This window comes from Ornithodoros turicata, chromosome 2 (assembly GCF_037126465.1).
Source record: "Ornithodoros turicata isolate Travis chromosome 2, ASM3712646v1, whole genome shotgun sequence".
Taxonomy (NCBI): Eukaryota; Metazoa; Arthropoda; class Arachnida; order Ixodida; family Argasidae; genus Ornithodoros; species Ornithodoros turicata.
Window position 1 is genome coordinate 50132581 of NC_088202.1, and position 22711 is coordinate 50155291.

The window sequence follows — 22711 nt, forward strand, 5'->3', positions numbered from 1 at the left end:
TGCACGCATCGGGATAGGAACAAATACATGGGAAAATGGCGACCTTGGGTGATCTGGCTCGCGGTCGTACTGCTAAACAAATAGACTACGTCACACACTCTCTCTGTCTCAGTTGCGTGCATAACAACTACGTTATGCCACGTTAGCATTAGGCATACCCAGCCATTTCGGATGTGTCCCATTGCTCGCGGTCAGCTTGAGGACTTGCGGTGCACACATAAATCTGAGCGCCAATTCATAAACCACTACCAGAAGGAACCCGAATCGATCTTGGGTTTCTATTCTGGACCACGTCGACCACTGAAGTAAAGATGGCAATCGGCAGAATATTGTGGGAGGCACCTCGCGTTGAGGAATGTCACTAGCAGATTGCAGAGCCCTTCTACCTGCATAAAAAACTCTTCGTGTCATAGTGATCATTAACCAGGCATTCTGTACTTTTAGCAATCTACAACTAACCGACACGGTCCCCTCGTTCTCCTGTTGTCTTTTTCTTTGGGGCAATATCTGCGAGGCAACGGTGACAACCTTCATTCACCGTTTCTCCTCTTCATTTTTTTTTTAGTTGGATACTCCTACTTCAATTTATTGTCCAACATCTACGTACATCTGCGTAAACTCGCGCAGGTGGCGAATTTGTCTGTACTCTTTAAAAGCAGGAAGTAGGCATTACAGATGTCAGTCACAAAATTCTACTGACAACCCCCGTTTATTACTCTTGCCACGTCCTGCGGTGCAACATTTATGACACATTGTTCACATACGAGCAAGTGGGTTTATAAACACAAGCTATCTAATATCCGCGTAACTGGCAAATAATAGACACACCTAGCGCATATAGTCTTTTCTCCAGTTGTTGCCATGAATCCTAACATTATCTACCTGGTTCTCGTGTACTTAACGTTCGTATTACCGCACGCTGCAAGCTCCTCCACAAGACCACTTCCTATGCACAGTAAGTCCACTAAAATTTCTTTATGCCGGGGAGAGCGTCCTGCTTCTATGACACATACCTTCTCCAGTCTAAGCAGCATTCTTCTCTTCCCTATGGAGGTCTGGACATGACTCAAATGTGAAAAACAACGTTACACTATACTATACTACACTACACCGAATGCTGATATTAAGCATTCGGAATTGTTAGGATGTTTTACATCACATCGTGCAATGAATGGCATGTTATGGTATTTTGTTTTTAGTTATTTTTAATGCATTATGACGTAACATTTTCCACGTAATTTTACATTTGCGTCAGCATTGTGAAGGGGCTCATTACTTCATTCCCCGCATCACCACCAGCACTGGTGTAGAGTACCGCCCCCGGCGATGAGACTCCCCATTCATCATCTCCCGATAAAGGTCTTGTTGTTGCGTCAGCATATTAACGAAGAAAGCTCGAAAACTCTGCACGAGGCTTTTCTTTCTTTTTCTTTTTTTTTGTAAGAAGTGACAAACTGATGTGACAATTACCTGATCACTCTGATTGCCCTATATCATAACAGATTTCGCTTATCATGTGCTTCAGCCCTGTCTGCAATAATGCGACAGACGGGCATCACCCTGCCTTGATGCAACCTGGCCATGTTCTTATACAAACGAGAGAATTCACTATGAAGACTCGCAGAGGGAGCATGATGCAGACATGTGCTCTATCATGTCATATGTCACGAAGGTTAACGGCAGAAAAGGAACTCTCGTAGTGTTCTTTTCTTTCCCATTTCGATGCTTTCATTTCATTTATTTACTTTAAAGACCCTTGTGAAGGCGATTACATAAAGGGGGGGGGGTTCTAACAATACAAATACCAAAAACGATGTACACAAAAATACACAAAATTCGTTCACTGAAAACAAAGAATTTCGTTCGTTGTGAAAATGATCATAGCACTTGGAAATAAATGACGATATATTTTGTTCTGATGCTATGTGGGCAGGATGGTCGTTCCAGTTTGATACCATCAGCTGGTGCGGAGAGCAGAGGATGTTTTTTTTTTTTTTTTTTTGTTCGCGTAGGTGGATTAAGTACTTTGCACGGGTGATCAAGTCGTGGGAATAACATGTGAGGAGGTTTACAGTAAATGCGGTGGGAAAGAGGGTGACTGTATTATAAGGAATAAGAAAGAGTTGGGCTTTAATGGCTGAGACTCTGGAAAAAGGGTGATAATCACGAACAATAAACCGCGCTGCTCTGATCTGTACAGATTCTACTTTGTCGATTAAGAGATGTTGGGATGGGTTCCATATTGTAGAGGCATGTTCCAGCTGTGGTCGGACTAAGATTGTGTAGGCGAGAGACTTCGTGACATACTCCTGCCAGGTGAGGCCAGGTGCAGCTGACGCTTAATAAAGCCTAATGATTTATTTGCTTGAGTCAATATGGAGTTGATGTGTGAGGACCAGGTGAGGTCGCTTGTTATAGTGATGCCGAGATATTTATACGTAGAGGTTCTTTGCAGTGAAGAATGCGGAGTTGTGTATCTGTACATATATGGGACTGTCAGAGAAGTGACTGTCATGCATTTAGATTTATCGTCATTGATTTCCATAAGCCCCCCTTTCACTCGCACAATCACGGGATATTTGACACTTGAACATCTCATGTTGCAGCTTCCTGTGTGAAGGTTTCTCTGCCGGACGTGCTCGGTGTTGAAACTGTAAGTTACATATGTTTGAGCTTGATGTCTGATTTCTGGAGTTCACCCTATGTGTTGCTCAATTCGGTCAGTGCAGTATGTAACCATTTACACCTCCATACCTGAAACGCATTGTATGTCTCTCAAAGAGTGCCAGCGATGTCAAAACGTAGTGATTTCGGCCCCAATAATGTGTTACCACATATTAAGTGTCATCATTGCTTTTTAAGTTGACCGCGCTCCAAACCTCACAAGACAGCACGTGAGAACCGTGTTGGTAAGGCACGATTTCGAATAAACATTGCGCGTGTTGGCCATCGTGCAGGAGCTCGCGGCGATCGACATTGCCGTGGCACAGTCGTGCCGACAAGTTGGCTTCACATAACACATTCTTTCGTGCTACGCACCGCGCTCGTAGAGTCTATGTCACATATTAAATGGGTCGTAACCCTGTGCTAAAAGTTATAAATGACCTGACACGCAGTGCAATACTTACATGTTGCGAACCGCATACGTTGCAACCTTTTATGTTGCTTGACCTTCCATTGCAATCGTCCTGTAAATTAACATTTTACTCGTGTAAATACTTTATTGCTTTTCCAAATTTTGCGGTGCATGAAAAACCTAGCTGATAAGTTGACGCTTTGACAAAACTCTCAGAGTGCGTCACAAAACTGTGTCACACTGAAGCCGCAGGCACGAGTCACATGAGAATGGATGGTGAACAAGGGACATAAAAAATAGTTTTCTTTCCCGTTCATGTGTCCTAGAGTTCTTTATGGAGAATAAAGAATAAGAGAACGGAGAATGAATGAAGAATAGAAATTATGGATTGTATGTGCCAATCAATCAATCATAATGGATGATGAAGGTTAAGCCGCAAGAGACAAGCAAAGAAAGAGTACTCTCAGAGAGAAAGAGAGAAGCAGAGAAGAGAGAAGCAGAGAAAGAGTACTCTCAACATACATTGTACTGAATAACATAGCCTGAACATAACTAACATAACTGGGTAGAGTCTGTGATGAGCATCGGGCAATAAATATTCTATTGGGTTCTTTTTGAGCGCTCTCAATTCGCATTGACATTCTATTGTGGCTCAAAAAGGAGTGAACAAGATGTTCATAGAAATTCGAAACTCATTTTCGTAAGTGATATACGTTACTGCACGGCGGACGAACCCGATGGGAGTGACGATCGGGGAACTCGCTGATGGCTCCTTTCACTCTGCTCCTTCGTCACACTGTGCTGCTAACGTGACTGCAGCACATCGTGCCGCGCCTCTAACGCCACGGCACTTCGAACAGGGGTGATTTTCGGAACGACTTTGTAAATTTGCGTAGGTGTAAGGCAACGTTAAGCGGTACTGTTTTGCATGCATGGTTGCTGCTGACACAGACCGCTTGTCTGTGTCGCGTCTCTACAATATTAAACGTCATTTCACTGTTCCTTTAATTGAATGAACTTTCTCTGCGTTGAAACACTGCTGTTCCATGATATAGGTCTATAGAGTACAGTACGGATGTGAGAATATGATATGAAAGGGTCGTGATCCGTCAGAGAATGATTGATACATAGGCTTGATTTAGTGAACTCTCTTTCTTGCAGTGTTTCGCTGGTGGTGTTGACTTGTGCTCTAAGGAGCCGGTAAGCAATATTAAGTGAATTATATGCTAGACAGTGTCTTGCGTCAAAATGTCCTACATGCTATAGGTAGCAGCGGAGATCAATAAATATCGCACTCTACAACTTAGATTGCGTAGCCTCTATTTTCGACCACGGTTATTCTGAAGCGGATCAGATCGATTTGCTTTTTCAGAGACCAATTTAACTGGTATCAACCCAAGCAGCAAGCAAATATTAGTCCAATATGGAGCCTGGTTGCACTCCCCATATTTGTCCAATATTGACAGCCCATATTGGACCAATATTGGCAATCTTGGCAGCCCATATGGGTCCAATTGGAGTCCAAGAGACGCGGACAGGTAGGTTAAAACAATGACGACAGAAGACCTGCAGACTCGCAACTAGTAGAAGTTTAATGGAAGTAGAACACCTAGCATGACACCTAGCAGCAAGTACGTACTAAATGTGATCTGACCGTTACATACGTGAAATCGGAGGCTAGCAATAAGATAAAACTCGTTGTCGCTGCGCCATGAAACCCCTAATTATCATCATCAATATGGTAAAACTTGTTGCGTTGTATAACTCTATTTGGAACAATGCAGAGCTTCCATCCGCATTTAGAAGCAACGTGGACGAAATAATGTTTTGCTGAATTACATCCGTAGAAAGCACAAGGTACGCTGAGAGAACATCATAAATGCGGGAAGGCGTTCGCTTCGCGACTGAGTCTTAGCACATCGTAAGAATATAACAAGTAGGAAGCTGCGAATTATAGATATCGAGGAATATATCCGCAGCTCGCAAAATGCACGCCGGTGTGTTGACTTGGCGACCAAGTAAGAGCCGAAAAGTAGCAAGCGTAAGTGGCGTTCATATGCATGACCGCGCAGAACGCTTGCGATAATCACAACAAACATGCGCTAACAGCTCTTGCTATCAAACTAATGCACGTACATAGCACAAAATGTACACTTACCCAGTGTATGAAGCTGTGTGAACCAGAGCTGCAGTGGATGATGTTCCTTTTCGGTTATGTATTCTTTGCAATCTTCGCACTCACTACACCTTCCCCTCAGAACACCGAAAATATCCCTGTTTGGTAACGACATCTCGCATTCCCGTTGTTCCTGACTGCGCTATGATGAACGCGAGGAACATTGACGAGCAAAATCACTGATGAAAACAGATTGCACCTGTCAACGGACGGACGCATGTTGAGCGTTCGGAGTTTCAAGGAAACCGCTCTGAGTGTGGCTAGACCAGGCTCGGCTACGCAGCGAAATAGACTGTCGGAAATGCGGATATATTGGTGGTTGCGGCATTGGAATGGTTTTCCACCCTGTAGAAAGAAACATGCTAACAGTATGCCAGACTGCAAACTTACAATCCGTGTTGATACAGCAGTGATAATATGCAGTCGACGCAGATGACGCTGAAACAGATATAAAATAAAAGCGTGCACGTAGATTCGCAACTGTCGTCTCGAATGGGAGGCTGGAACGCGGCATTATGCTGCAAAACAGAAGAAAAACAAACGACAAGAATCTAACAAAGAAATAGTCGTTGGAAATTTTGCTTAGAAGTTACAGTGTCGGAGTAAAGGGTACATTTATAGGTTACAACAAGCTGTTTTTGTTTTTTCTGTTGCTGCTCTAAAGACATGATTTCGGTAGCTTTTAGCCTCTAAATATACGGTACAGTGGTGTAACCTATAATAAATCTCGAAATCTACGTCTATATAGACGTTGCATGTTTCTAAAAGTTACAATAAAAGGTACGGGTGTAAGAGTGTATAGAGCAGAGGCGGGCTGGAACCGGGCCTGAGCATGGAAACAGTCGGGTACGGGCTGGGTCTGGACCGGCGGGGTCGGTTCGGACCGGGGCTGGGCTGAAAATCTATAGAAGATGTCGGGCCCGGGCCTGATGCGGGCCGTAGCAGCCGGGCCTGGGCCTGAAAATTAGGCACGTGCTGTGTTCTACTTCACACTAGCATGTTTGTCTTCTTTCTCCCAATCTTTCCCCCGATGCACTCCTCGAAGCTGCTATCATCTTTTGCTGGCGGTGCCAATACCATTGCTGTTTCATTGCCGCTGAGACCTGAACCTCCAGTTCTCCATAATAACTGCACGATCTATGGGATAGCCACAATATTATTCCCAGAAACTTGTGTTTTCACCGTGTTGTCTCGTAAAATCCGCAGGAAAAAACCTAAGTTTCGTTCACCAACGGCGGCGCGCCGATCAGTTAACCGGCGACGGCATGACGGCGCAGCGCACACCGCTAGTATGAACTAAAAATTTCCAACTCGTTCCGGGAGTACAAAGGAGCGAAACACTTTCGTGACGGTGACGGACGTACGCCACAGTAACTCACACTGCTTGCAGCAACTTAAAAGCACCTAACTTTACAGAAGAGCCATTCCTTGCTATCAAACATTGTGTTTTTTACTTGACCTGTCGCAATTCCGTTATCATTACAGGAACCAGCGACATTTTAGCCCGTATGAAACGTCCGATCCAACTGTCGCGCATGCGCATTAGTTGTACGACGCGTGATTTCGCTCAAACGACCACACTCGCTCTCAGTCGGCTCGAGCTATTGGCATTGGTATCGCGAAGCAAGATGGCGGCTGCTTCTAGAACGTGGAAAGTTGAGTTGTCGAGTTCTAGTGAACGTTACAATGAGATTGCCTCGTATCTTGACTGTTTTGAACAATGTGTACCATCTGCGGGAAGTTGTTGGATGTAACGATGTACTGAATTTTGCATTTCACAGGCTTCAACCTCCAATCTTGCCGTGCTGCTTGGGCATTTGTGCAACACGGGTCATATGGGGTGTATGTCAATATGGGGTGTACATGGGCCAATATGGGGCCCATATTCTCAGGATTTTCCCAATATTGACTCAAACTTGGCAATATGAGCCCCATATTGCCAGGACTTTCTCAATATTGGCGAAACGGGCCCGATATTGGACCCGTATCGCCAATGACCAGCCAATATGTGCCCAATATTGTGTGCTGCTTGGGAACATTGCACGAAGGTTCCCTGGTTTTAGTTGATACTTCGAACTAATGTGGCCCTCCTAAAGCAAGCCAATATACGCTGTGTGTGGAAAATCTGGCCGGGCAAACACATGACAGGGTGCACAGATTACAAATTCACCTGAAATGAAATGATAGTGTAGATGAGATGGTATTCCCCTACATCATTCCCGACCGCCGATAATGGAATGTCCCAGTAAGCAGATGTGTTTGGTCTCACGCTAGGATGGTGCCGGTAGAACTGGCTGGAAGGTGAAGTGGCGCGCGGCAGCCATTGCGCGTCTTCGCCGGCGTCATCTGTGGTGGTGGTGGTGGTGGTGAGACGTAGAGGAGGGCGAAGTGAGGTCTGCCTGCCCATGCATGGAGGCACGGTTCACTTGGCGTCACTTGTGGAACAAGCAGAAAGGCTGTTGTCTCTGCTGGTTTGCACGGAGCCACTATGTTTAAAAACCATGCGTCATTAAGGCAAACCATCAGACCCCCATGACCCTTCCAGCATTCACAAAACTGTCATCACCACTCCTTCGGGTTGTACGGGCACCCGCGTACATGGGTCGGCGAATTCACTCATTATGGCTATCATCGATATCATTCACCATGACATCACTCAAAATGAATGTGATGTTGAATGATGGGCAATGATGTGATGTTGAGTTTGATGGGCGATGATCTGATGTGATGTTGAGTTTAATGTTGAGTGACGAGCAATGAGGTGATGTGATGTTGAGTTTTTTGTGGAGTCGGGCTCTGCTTGCCTGGGGCGCCGCTGCACTTGGATGGATGGCATCCTTAAGGAGCAACTGAGGAGGTATGACATTGGTGCTCTCACGCAATATAGTTTTGCATCGCAGGTGTGATCACCTTGGTGTGCCATTGGCTCCAAGGTAAAGACGCGTCGCGTTTGGGTTGTTATATAGGACATATCATATGTATGGGAAGGGAGGGGAATGGTTTGCCATTCAGCTTTGTATTTTGAGTCGCTTACTCGGTGGCACTGCACTTGGATGGCATCTGTAAAGGATAGGAGATGAGGGCTGAGCTTGGCGCTCCCGCGCTATTAGTTTTACATCGCTTCGGTACAGATGTGGTGTGGATGAGGGCTCCAGCGCATAAAGAAGCGGCACATTCGGGCTCTTATATCGTTTATGTATATCAGAGAGTCTTCTGGCGCTCGTTTTTCTTTTTAGTACTGCTAGCACAGAAACATACCTACATGCACCAAAAATATGCGCTGAATATGCATATAGAAATATTCATTACAAAGTGTAAGCATGAGTATTGATTTTCACCGTTGTTGGTGGTGAGTAGTGTATAGATTAACTCTACAGCCAGGAAATGACGTCAAACAGGAAATGACGTCATCAAGGACGTATGACGTCACTCCAGGCCGCAGCCGCTCCGCCCTCATATCGGAGAGGTCAGTGGATAAGATAGTGTATCCACCGATTAACTATCAGTGACATCACATAGTTAATCTTAGTGATATGATATCAATGATAAGATTAAACAATAATGACATCATGGTGAAACAAACTAGGAATCGAACTTGGGTCCTTTAGGTTGTCAGACGAGCAGCTCAAGCCACTGGACCATGGGCTCTACATGTTTACTTGCGTCGCTAATCAGGATAGAATTGTGTGGGGTGGAGACGTCGTTTGATTTCTTTTACGCCAGGTGGCGTCATGGGGAGCTGAGTTCGTTCATCTAGAGATGGCAGCACTTCCAGCAAATTTACCGCCGTTCAACAGATGGCGCTACCGATAGATGTAGCACTTGGTAACAATGGGCCGCTCAGGTTACATGCGACACGCACACGCACGATAAGATAGCTCAGTAAACAATGGAAATCATGTATCGATAGTGTGAACAATGGGTTCCCAGGTTTCAACAACATGCGCCGCCAGGATAAGGTAACGGTTAACTCAGGTAAACAACGGGAACTCACGTGTCGATAGTGTTTGATAGGCACCTGGATGCACATTTAATGACACTTAATAACACGCAATGACGGTTAATAACAAGCAATGACATGTAATAACACGCAAATGACATGTAATAACACGCAAATGACATTTAATAACACGCAATAACATCCGATGACATTTAATAGCATTTTCCGATCGGGTTGACGTCCCGATCAGTCCGTCACCTAGGTTGGTTGCCGCGTCAGAGCGCCAGGTAGGTTTCCGACCATGTGTAGTTCTGGTTTCGGTTTGAAATTCCCACCAAGCACCCTCTAGTTTTCAAGCTTTGGCCGTCTGTAGTTTCAGTTTCGGTTTGAAAAAACAAATGGACGTCGGGGCCCGCCACCTAGGTTGGTTGCCGCGCTAGAGCGCCAGCTAGGTTGGTTTCTGACCATGTGTAGTTTTGGTTTCGGTTTGAAATTCCCACCAAGCGCCCTCTAATTTTCAAGCTTTGGCCGTCTGTAGTTTCGGTTTTAACAAAATGGATGTCGGGACCCGACGCCAAGGTTGGTTCCCGGTAGTTTATGACCATGTGTAGTTTTGGTTTCGGTTTGGAATTCCTAGGTTTTGAATGGTTGCAGAAGCCACCTTGTTTCAAGCTTTTGACCGTCTGAAGTTTCGGTTTCGGTTTGAAAAATGCATGGCGCGTGACAGCATGATTTTTTCCCCATGCCACTGTGATAAGTACACCCAAATAATGATGTATGTCGGAGACCAGACAACAGTGTATATATTCCTTTTTTTATTTTAGCACATTATTTTTCTACTCTTTTATTTAACTACCGAAGGATATGTAACAAATTACCAGATTCTTGCTTGGCATCATCCTTGTACAAAAGCAATCTGGAAAACAAAGGAAAACGAAACATCCTGTGAATGCTTTTCTCAATCAGAACAAAGTCTGGGACGGCTAAGATCTTGATCGGGTGCCACACAACAACAACAAGCAGCATTATCAAAGAGTCGGCTAACGTTTCCACTTTCCGATATGTCTCTCATACTGTGTCGTGCATTTGCGTTGGAGTACGGCCTTTGGACATGCCACACGCTAAAGTAAATAACACGCTGACAATACCCTCAACAATCACTATAAAGTAGAGGTGTTCTATAGACATGCATTTCCAAACTTGTGTTGCTCATTGTGACAACAGCAAACAACGAATCGGGAAACAGCGCATGACCGCGTATTGTGGTTACCAGCTGTGACGGTTTCGAAATAAAAATAACCAAAATGGCATAAGGGCGAGGGTATACTCACATCTTGCATGACGAACTAGCACTGGGAACGGGACAGAGAGAAGAGGGTCGTCCATGGAGGTTCGTTCACAATCACCGGACTCAGTCTTCGACAGCTAGCTTATAAGACCCGTGATTTTTGTTTTATTTCAAGGGAAGGAGGGATCACGTGAATGCATCGTGGACAGCTTCTCCTTTCGCAGGAGCAGCATGTGAAATGCGATACCTCTTGCCGACACGCTCTTCTTTCTTCTTCTTTTTGTATGATAACACAAGCCGCGAAACACTGTGTCGGAGACACCCGTCTGGCTTTTTCCAAGCGCTCTTTGGGAACGCCAACCACACAAAAACATTATCGTCCTCGCAAGATGTATTTTCGACTGCCGCACAAAGTAAATAGAGTTATATATGTGACAGTTGAATGAAATCCGTGCTTGATAGTGTACGTCAATAAGACGCTGTCGCTTTGTAGCAAGTTGCATGATCTCGAAGCGAGTGGAATACTCAAACGGTTTCACTCATTCTTACGTGACCGTTAGATTAGTAAAACGAAGGATGTACCTTGAAACGAAAGAAAAAAAAAGGAATCGACTGTATGGAGCGCGGAATACATTTCCTTTGGAGATTCCCAGATGACTTGATTTCGACGATTATTCGCTAATCGCTAGAACTTCAAACAGCACAATATTCGTCTCAACTTGAAATGGTTCCATAAAATGTGTCCTCTTGACTGCTGTTAAACTAATTTTAATAGGTCCTTTCGAGCAAGGTATGCTTTCTGATTAGGCGGAGGTATCCAGTTTGGCTCTCACGTTTAACCATGACTTCTTCATTTTAATATCGAACACTTTTTCCTTGAAGTGCATGTAGCTTCTCGTAAGGAGAGCAAAATGGTATCAGCCGAAAATTGTCTAATGGTTCACGGCGCTTGATATGGTCATCGAGTTCAATGAATGTGGATACATGAGATGCTGAAACTCTCACAAATGAATTTCTGCTCTTCAATCATCGTTGATCCAAACGATGCATATCCTACCAGATATGAACACAAGGTGTCAAATAGAACTCTGTTAGCGTCCCGATATGTATGCGGCTGACATATGGGTGATAGTGAGTATAATAGGGAAAAAATGCTTAAACATATAACCAGACCGCGATCTGTAAATATATGATAGTCTACATTTCAGTAGGTTAGGTTTAGTAGGTTCTCCCCTCATCTCTATGTTGTCGATCTATAAGAAAGCATTCAATTAGGTCCAAATTACGATCTTTCAATTGATAGATTCGAAATGATAGCTTTCCAACTCAATGTCGAATAATTATGGATGATATAACATAAGGTATTGGTTGGCGTGCTTTATCCATCCTGGGGTGTGCTAGCTGTTCACTTCATCGATTTCTAATAGCATAGAATAATTGATTCCTTACACATACCTGCTTGCGAATCGTTCACATGTTGCTACATGTTGGTACATATAGCTACATTTGATTATCACGAATATGGAATACTTAATTCTCTTGTGAGTGTCTGTACAGCTTGAAATGAGATAGTATCTATTCTTTACATGTGTTGTCTAGAATGTCTTATAGAAATGGTTTGCCCGCGTGTGGACATTGAGTCTATCCACCATGTCGCCCTGTTAATGTATGATTTCTATCGTTTCTTGCGTTAACTATTTACAATTATTGCTAAGATTGGTTGCAGGTGGATCTATCCCTGTCTCTCGAGAAAGGGATGGAGGTTACATATTTGAGTATCAGATGTCCTGTAATTAAAAAAATGAATTTGATTTGATTGTCATCGTATGGATTGAAAACATCTTATTGAAGCTAAAAAGCCGTGTCCCTGATGTAACATAATTATCGCTAGCTTTGATTTCATTCTTCAGATAGAAACATAGTGGTGGTGGTTTGTCGTTTTCATAGACTGCTTGAGTCTCACTCCTCTGCCTCTGTCGATTTCTTGGTGACTGCCTAATATGTTGTGATAGACTTGTTCTGGGTTGTCGGTTTCTATCATAAAGAATAGTTATTACTAGCATTGATTTTTTATTTTTTTTATATATGAAGTTGTGGTATAGGAAATTCAGTGATTAATTTGCTGGACCTCTGGGGATTGATTCCTCTGTCGTAGAATAATTACAGTTAGTTCTGATTTTATTCCCTAGATGTGACAAAAAAAAGTGTGGTGTAGATAACAAAATATTTTTACTCGTGTTTTACTTCTGCTTACCGTCATGTCATACGATGCCAAATAAAGTTTAGCTTGATACATTCGAATTGGTAACTGAGTCTTAATAGTTAGCCTGGATGACCTGATACAACATCGAATCGACATTGTAAGGAATGGGAGTATGCAACGTACATAACTCTACGATTTCTATAATATCTAGGGAATATAATCAGAACTAACAACAATTGTTCTATATCAACCCTCCCAGCAATAGGCCATCCATCCAAACGCTCACTTTTCTATGTCACAACTATTTTTAATATCTGAGAAGGAAAATCAATGCTAGCACCAAGTATTCTTTATCATAGTAGCCGACCAGCTACAATCAATCTCTTGTAGCATATTATTTCAGTCATCAAGGAATCGACAGAGGTGAGACTCAAGCGGTCTATCAAACCAAGAACAACCACCACTATGTTACTATCTGAGGCATCAAATCACAGCAAGGGATAATTGAGTCTCTGTATGCAATACGGGGATAAGTCGAAAATCCCAAACCGAGAAAACTGCGAGTGAATATTTGGTAAAGTAGTTGCAGATAAGTTCCCTCGAATAACGCAAATGCAAAATGTGTAACATATATGCGTGTGGTGCACCATTATTCGCTAAAACTTCAAAGAGCGCAATATTCGTCTCAACTTAAAAATAGTTCCACTCCTGACTGGTGTTCAGCTAATTTTGATAGGTCCTTTCCAGCTTATCACATCTAGGGAATAATATCAGAGCTAACTGCAATTATTCTACGACAGAGGAATCAATTCCCAGAGATGTGTCCAGCGAACCAATCACTCAATTTTCTGTACCCCAAGTATTTTTTAAATCTCAAAAATACAAAAAATCAATGCTAGCAATAATTATTATTTATGATAAAAAACCGGCCACCCACAACAAGTCAATCACAGCATATTAGGCAGTCATCAAGAAATCGACAGAGACAGAGGAGTGAGACTCAAGCAGTCTATGAAAACGACAAACCACCACCACTATGTTTCTATCTGAAGAATGAAATCAAAGCTAGCGATAATTATTTTACATCAGGGACACGGCTTTTAGCTTCAATAAGTGGTTCAAGCCATACGATGACAATCAAATCAAATTCTTTTTTTTATTATAGGACATCTGATACTCAAACATGTAACCTCCATCCTTTTCTGGAGAGACAGGGATAGACCAACCTGCAACCAACCTTATCAATAATTGTAAATAGTTAACACTAGAAACGATAGAAATCATACATTGACAGGCGAACATGGTGGATAGATTCAATGTCCACACGCGGGCAAACCATTTCTATAAGACATTCTAGACAACACATGTAAAGAATAGATACTATCCCATTTCAAGCTATACAGACACTCACAAGAGAATTAAGTATTCCATATTCGTGATAATCAAATGTAGCTATATGTACCAACATGTAGCAACATGTGAACGATTCGCAAGCAGGTATGTGTAAGGAATTAATTATTATATGCTATTAGAAATCGATGAAGCGAACAGCACATCCAGGATGGATAAAGCATACCAACCAACACCATATATTATATGATTCAAGAAAATTATTACATACTGATATTATTGGAAAGCTATCATTTCGAATCTATCAATTGAAAGACCGTAATTTGGATCTTTGGATAAGATTTGGATTTGAGATCGACATCATAAAGATGATGGGAGAACCTACCTAACCTAACCTACTAACCTACTGAAATGTACACTATCATAGATTTACAGTACGCGGTCTATTTATATGTTTAAACATTTTTCCCAATTATACTCGCTGTCACCATATGTTATCCGCATACATATCGGGATGCTAACAGAGTAACATTTGACACCTTGTGTTCGTATCTGGTAGGATTTGAAAACAACTTCAATGACAACAGCCTCAAAATAGACAAATGTTGTAATTGTCGTCTGCGCATCCTATGTTATAAGCATTACTATGCTACACATCACGATGAGAAAAAACAGATAACATTTATTTAGAAGGCATGGCACGAGTGGGTGACGCAAGTTTAATTAAAGAAGACAATCTGAAGGATCAGGAAGTGTCAGTGTCAATCGAGTGAAAGCAAGAACATCTGAAAAGGACACTAAATAATGTTTACAAAACCACGGTCAAATTTGAGCATAAGTAAGCAGTGTGCATCTGTTAAGTGCGAAATGATCATCAAAACTTCAAAGAACTTATCCCATCAAGCAAAACATAATCTTTATTTGCTTTTCTTTCACTAGCATTTCTTTCATGACTAATATTTTTTTCTTACTTCATATCGTTCACTAGGTGACAGAGGCACAAACGTTTTACATGTATCACTTTGATTAAGGTACTTTGTTCATCATTTTTGTTTGCTTTGTTCAGTTACTTTGTTCAATCGTTAATTATGTGTACAAATTTTTAATTGCAAACCGTCTTCAGGATAGCGCTTCTATAATTTGGATAGTGAACATTGATTTCGAAAGCATGACATGGGGCTGGGAACACTGAAATACTCAGCCTCGGATGTGATAGGAATCCTCGCTGATGGATTGCCTTTCATAAAGAAATCGGTCATATCGAATAACCATATCCAAGCAGTGTATATCGAATGAATCATTACAGATTTTCTTGCCATTCCATCTGTATATTGATAGGGAAAGTATTTTTTAAGTCATATCACATGATGTGCCCGCTCTATCAAATCCATGCAATTATTTGCGGCTTGCAGTTGACATCACCGTTTGGATCAACGATGATTCAAGAGCAGAAATTCATTTGTGAGAGTTTCAGCATATCATGTATTCACATTAATTGAAACTCGATGACCATATCAAGTGTGGTGAACCATTAGACAGTTTTCGATTGATACCATTTTGCTCTCCTTACGAGAAGCTACATGAGATTGTGCAAGTTTGTGGCAGTCAAATGCTTATTCCTAAAACGCTATGGTACACGGCTAAGACATCTGACTGTACTGATGAATGCTGTATTCAATCGATTTATCATAAAGAACCACTATTTGGTACACTCTCAATTCATCACTACTCAGGACAAGGACGGCAAACGAAGGATTCGTAAGTTGGAAGATCACTTCAAGGAAAAAGTGTTCGATATCAAAATAAAGAAGTTATGGTTAAAAGTGAGAGTCAAACTGGACACCTCCATCTAATCAGAAAGCATACCTTGCTGGAAAGGACCTATCAAAATTAGCTGAACACCAGTCAGGAGTGGAACCATTTTTAAGTTGAGACGAATATTGCGCTCTTTGAAGTTTTAGCGAATAATGGTCGAAATCAGGTCATCTGGGAAACTCCAAAGGAAATGTCTTCCGCGCTTCATACAGTCGTAATTAACCGCGATGAAAATATATAACATGTTGTTTATGACAGTGAAAAAAATGGCTAGGAAACAAGCGAGCTGGTGAAGATGGTGCATAATGTAAAACCCCGAGACTAGGGAACACGAAACGACTTCGTGTTGTGTCTGTCCTTTCGTGTTCCCTAGTCTCGGGGTTTTACATTATGCAGCATGTTGTTTATGCTGGTTTATCCATCCTGTGTTGTGTTGTGCAGTCGATCGTTTCGGATAATATTAGCAACATACTATAATAGTTAATTGCCAGCATGTTGATTGAGAATCGCTTCTCGGAATTAAAGGTTGTGCTTTTCACATAAAATGATTGAACCTCTATGTGCAATAAGGGGATAAGTCAAATTATCCCCTTTTAGTGTTTTTGTTAAATTTTCCCTATTATAAGCTTAATATCCCTTTATATTAAAGCTTAAATTTTGCTTGGGTGCAGAAATCAACTTGGACTTCCAGTCGAAAAACATGTTCTTCCTACCTCACGTAACAGTGTCAGCAGTGCTACTGAGCGTTTTAATCGGAAAACGTGCTCACTATACTAATAAGTCATGTTTTGCTGGTCATACAGAACATTATTTTCAAGATTATGCTCGTTTAGCAGCACGATAATCACGATCTAGGCTGCTCCACTGCACAAAGGTTACTTCGGACATCCTGCCGTCACTATGAAAGTCCGACCCATGAAAAGTGTTTTTTTCCTGCACGAAAGCCCTGTGCGTGCTTGTTATATAGAAAAAGGGGATATGTCATGCTCCTGAATTTTGTTCAATCTCTGCTAAAACACACACTCAGAAAGGACGCTAACGGGACATGCATGTAGAGTAGACACACGCATATATGTTACACATTTTGCATTTGCGTTATTCGAGGGAACTTATCTGCAACTACTTTACCAAATATTCACTCGCAGTTTTCTCGGTTTGGGATTTTCGACTTATCCCCGTATTGCATACAGAGACTTAATTATCCCTTGCTGTGATTTTATTCCTCAGATAGTAACATAGTGGTGGTTGTTCTTCGTTTGATAGACCGCTTGAGTCTCACCTCTGTCGATTCCTTGATGACTGAAATAATATGCTACAAGAGATTGATTGTAGCTGGTCGGCTACTATGATAAAGAATACTTGGTGCTAGCATTGATTTTCCTTCTCAGATATTAAAAATAGTTGTGACATAGAAAAGTGAGCGTTTGGATGGATGGCCTATTGCTGGGAGGGTTGATATAGAACAATTGTTGTTAGTTCTGATTATATTCCCTAGATATTATAGAAATCGTAGAGTTATGTACGTTGCATACTCCCATTCCTTACAATGTCGATTCGGTGTTGTATCAGGTCATCCAGGCTAACTATTAAGACTCAGTTACCAATTCGAATGTATCAAGTTAAACTTTATTTGGCATCGTATGACATGACGGTAAGCACAAGTAAAACACGAGTAAAAATATTTTGTTATCTACACCCCACTTTTTTTGTCACATCTAGGGAATAAAATCAGAGCTAACTGTAATTATTCTACGACAGAGGAATCAATCCCCAGAGGTCCAGCAAATTAATCACTGAATTTTCTATACCACAACTTAATATCTAAAAAAATAAAAAGTCAATGCTAGAAATAACTATTCTTTATGATAGAAACCGACCACCCAGAACAAGTCTATCACAACATATTAGGCAGTCACCAAGAAATCGACAGAGGCAGAGGAGTGAGACTCAAGCAGTCTATGAAAACGACAAACCACCACCACTATGTTTCTATCTGAAGAATGAAATCAAAGCTGGCGATAATTATTTTACATCAGGGACACGGCTTTTTAGCTTCAATAAGATGTTTTCAATCCATACGATGACAATCAAATCAAATTCATTTTTTTAATTATAGGACATCTGATACTCAAATATGTAACCTCCATCCCTTTCTCGAGAGACAGGGATAGATCCACCTGCAACCAATCTTATCAATAATTGTAAATAGTTAACGCAAGAAACGATAGAAATCATCCATTAACAGGGCGACATGGTGGATAGACTCAATGTCCACACGCGGGCAAACCATTTCTATAAGACATTCTAGACAACACATGTAAAGAATAGATACTATCCCATTTCAAGCTGTACAGACACTCACAAGAGAATTAAGTATTCCATATTCGTGATAATCAAATGTAGCTATATGTACCAACATGTAGCAACATGTGAACGATTCGCAAGCAGGTATGTGTAAGGAATCAATTATTCTATGCTATTAGAAATCGATGAAGTGAACAGCTAGCACACCCCAGGATGGATAAAGCACGCCAACCAATACCTTATGTTATATCATCCATAATTATTCGACATTGAGTTGGAAAGCTATCATTTCGAATCTATCAATTGAAAGATCGTAATTTGGACCTAATTGAATGCTTTCTTATAGATCGACAACATAGAGATGAGGGGAGAACCTACTAAACCTAACCTACTGAAATGTAGACTATCATATATTTACAGATCGCGGTCTGGTTATATGTTTAAGCATTTTTTCCCTATTATACTCACTATCACCCATATGTCAGCCGCATACATATCGGGACGCTAACAGAGTTCTATTTGACACCTTGTGTTCATATCTGGTAGGATTTGCATCGTTTGGATCAACGATGATTGAAGAGCAGAAATTCATTTGTGAGAGTTTCAGCATCTCATGTATCCACATTCATTGAACTCGATGACCATATCAAGCGCCGTGAACCATTAGGCAATTTTCGGCTGATACCATTTTGCTCTCCTTACGAGAAGCTACATGCACTTCAAGGAAAAAGTGTTCGATATTAAAATGAAGAAGTCATGGTTAAACGTGAGAGCCAAACTGGATACCTCCGCCTAATCAGAAAGCATACCTTGCTCGAAAGGACCTATTAAAATTAGTTTAACAGCAGTCAAGGGGACACATTTTATGGAACCATTTCAAGTTGAGACGAATATTGTGCTGTTTGAAGTTCTAGCGATTAGCGAATAATCGTCGAAATCAAGTCATCTGGGAATCTCCAAAGGAAATGTATTCCGCGCTCCATACAGTCGATTCCTTTTTTTTTTCTTTCGTTTCAAGGTGCATCCTTCGTTTTACTAATCTAACGGTCACGTAAGAATGAGTGAAACCGTTTGAGTATTCCACTCGCTTCGAGATCATGCAACTTGCTACAAAGCGACAGCGTCTTATTGACGTACACTATCAAGCACGGATTTCATTCAACTGTCACATATATAACTCTATTTACTTTGTGCGGCAGTCGAAAATACATCTTGCGAGGACGATAATGTTTTTGTGTGGTTGGCGTTCCCAAAGAGCGCTTGGAAAAAGCCAGACGGGTGTCTCCGACACAGTGTTTCGCGGCTTGTGTTATCATACAAAAAGAAGAAGAAAGAAGAGCGTGTCGGCAAGAGGTATCGCATTTCACATGCTGCTCCTGCGAAAGGAGAAGCTGTCCACGATGCATTCACGTGATCCCTCCTTCCCTTGAAATAAAACAAAAATCACGGGTCTTATAAGCTAGCTGTCGAAGACTGAGTCCGGTGATTGTGAACAAACCTCCATGGACGACCCTCTTCTCTCTGTCCCGTTCCCAGTGCTAGTTCGTCATGCAAGATGTGAGTATACCCTCGCCCTTATGCCATTTTGGTTATTTTTATTTCGAAACCGTTACAGCTGGTAACCACAATACGCGGTCATGCGCTGTTTCTCGATCCGTTGTTTGCTGTTGTCACAATGAGCAACACAAGTTTGGAAATGCATGTCTATAGAACACCTCTACTTTATAGTGATTGTTGAGGGTATTGTCAGCGGGTTATTTACTTTAGCGTGTGGCATGTCCAAAGGCCGTACTCCAACGCAAATGCACGACACAATATGAGAGACATATCGGAAAGTGGGAACGTTAGCCGACTCTTTGATAATGCTGCTTGTTGTTGTTGCGTGGCACCCGATCAAGATCTTAGCCGTCCCAGACTTTGTTCTGATTGAGAAAAGCATTCACAGGATGTTTCGTTTTCCTTTGTTTTCCAGATTGCTTTTGTACAAGGATGATGCCAAGCAAGAATCTGGTAATTTGTAACATATCCTTCGGTAGTTAAATAAAAGAGTAGAAAAGTAATGTGCTAAAATAAAAAAAGGAATATATACACTGTTGTCTGGTCTCCGACATACATCATTATTTGGGTGTACTTATCACAGTGGCATGGGGAAAAAAATCATGCTGTCACGCGCCATGCATTTTTCAAACCGAAACCGAAACTTCAGACGGTCAAAAGCTTGAAACAAGGTGGATTCTGCAACCATTCAAAACCTAGGAATTCCAAACCGAAACCAAAACTACACATGGTCATAAACTATACGGGAACCAACCTTGGCGTCGGGTCCCGACATCCATTTTGTTAAAACCGAAACTACAGACGGCCAAAGCTTGAAAATTAGAGGGCGCTTGGTGGGAATTTCAAACCGAAACCAAAACTACACATGGTCAGACACCAACCTAGCTGGCGCTCTAGTGCGGCAACCAACCTAGGTGGCGGGCCCCGACTTCCATTTGTTTTTTCAAACCGAAACTGAAACTACAGACGGCCAAAGCTTGAAAACTAGAGGGCGCTTGGTGGTAATTTCAAACCGAAACCAAAACTACACATGGTCGGAAACCTACCTGGCGCTCTGACGCGGCAACCAACCTAGGTGACGGACTGATCGGGACGTCAACCCGATCGGAAAATGCTATTAAATGTCATCGGATGTTATTGCGTGTTATTAAATGTCATTTACGTGTTATTACATGTCATTTGCGTGTTATTACATGTCATTGCTTGTTATTAACCGTCATTGCGTGTTATTAAGTGTCATTAAATGTGCATCCAGGTGCCTATCAAACACTATCGACACGTGAGTTCCCATTGTTTACCTGAGTTAACCGTTACCTTATCCTGGCGGCGCATGTTATTGAAACCTGGGAACCCATTGTTCACACTATCGATACATGATTTCCATTGTTTTCTGAGCTATCTTATCGTGCGTGTGCGTGTCGCATGTAACCTGAGCGGCCCATTGTTACCAAGTGCTATATCTATCGGTAGCGCCATCTGTTGAACGGCGGTAAATTTGCTGGAAGTGCTGCCATCTCTAGATGAACGAACTCAACTCCCCATGACGCCACCTGGCGTAAAAGAAATCAAACGACGTCTCCACCCCACACAATTCTATCCTGATTAGCGACGCAAGTAAACATGTAGAGCCCATGGTCAACTAGTGACCGGAGCGTTGCCTCTCAAGCGAAGGACCGCAGTGCCGAGTGTCTGCAGCGAATAGCACGTGATTATGGTTTAAGAGATGCCTGCGAATACAGCACACAGCCAGTGATAAGATACACTCACTTTCAAGGTACATCGCACGCACGATTGGATCGTATTTATCTTTCTGTCGCTCAGTGGAATACGGTGTGTGAGTACGAAGTGCACCCTGTTTATTTTACTGATCACTGCCTCGTGAAGGTCGCTATTGGGTGTCGCCCTCCTAGGCTGGGCAGCCCCAGGTCATGGAAGTTGTGGAAGATGAACGTTAGGTTGCTCCAAGATCCAGTTTTTGATGAGCGCGTGGTGGCCAATCTTTCACGGCTTCAACATGACCCGCGAAATTGGGCTGCTAAATGGGAAACATTCAAACAAGACGTGAGAGCCTTTGCAATAGAGAGAAGTAACGTGCTAGCCTACCTAGAAATGTATGAAGAGAACATGTTAAAGGAAGCACAACAAGAACTCACAAGACTGGAAGCAGATAACCCTGGGACGTTCTTGGAAGATTTAAATGAGATTCGTCTCCGTCTTGAACTTTTCAACAACAATCGGTATGAAGGCGCGAGGGTACGATCGAGAACGAAGAGGTTTTTGCCGGATATGACCGCGTCTAAAAGTCATGCTGCAGGAGAGCGTAAGCACACCGGCTCTCGACTCATCACGCGGTTGGTGGACCAAGGACATGTTGTCACGGACCTTGAACGCATGAAACAAATATTTGTTGACTACTATGAGAACCTGTTTGGGAGGCCAACTGCCACGGTGGACGACGATTTGATCCAGTCGTTTATCTCTCATATGCCCAAGTTAAACGAGCAAGAGAAAGATGTCCTGGACGCTGAAATTACAGAGGCGGAAATCCATTCTGCAATACAGAGTTTGAATTTTAACCGCTCTCCTGGACCTGATGGCTTGGGAGCTGAGTTCTACAAGCGGTACGTGGACCTGCTGGTGCCCATTCTACAATGCGTCTACGCGGAAGCTGAGACTAACGGGATCTTCTCGCACAGTTTTCGAAGGTCCCATACTGTGCTCATACCCAAAAAAGTGGCGGAGACACGGTTACCCAAGGTGACCGATTATCGGCCTATCACACTCTGTAATGTGGACTATAAGGTGTATGCCAAAGTACTTGCTGCCAGGCTCCAGCTTGTGGTGACACAACTTGTTGGCGATCATCAGACATGCGCAATCAGGAACAGGACCATACAAACAAACATCCATGTTGTCCGCTCAGTTCTAGACTGGTGTCGACTTGAAGGAAGTCATGTAGCCCTGCTGCAAGTGGACCTCTCTAAGGCTTTTGATCGGGTGTG

General features: G+C 42.4%; 1 protein-coding gene across 1 annotated transcript in view; it reads left to right on the top strand.

The window, feature by feature from the left end:
• The first annotated feature begins 794 nt into the window (after positions 1–794).
• LOC135383452 (uncharacterized) overlaps positions 795–22711 on the top strand; it is an 88426-nt gene continuing 66509 nt past the window's right edge. The window contains exons 1-3 of the mRNA XM_064612896.1: positions 795–955; positions 2607–2653; positions 4238–4276. Of these exons, the coding sequence (XP_064468966.1) occupies positions 862–955; positions 2607–2653; positions 4238–4276 (180 nt within the window). The 5' untranslated portion in view covers positions 795–861. The remainder of the gene's footprint in view (positions 956–2606; positions 2654–4237; positions 4277–22711) is intronic.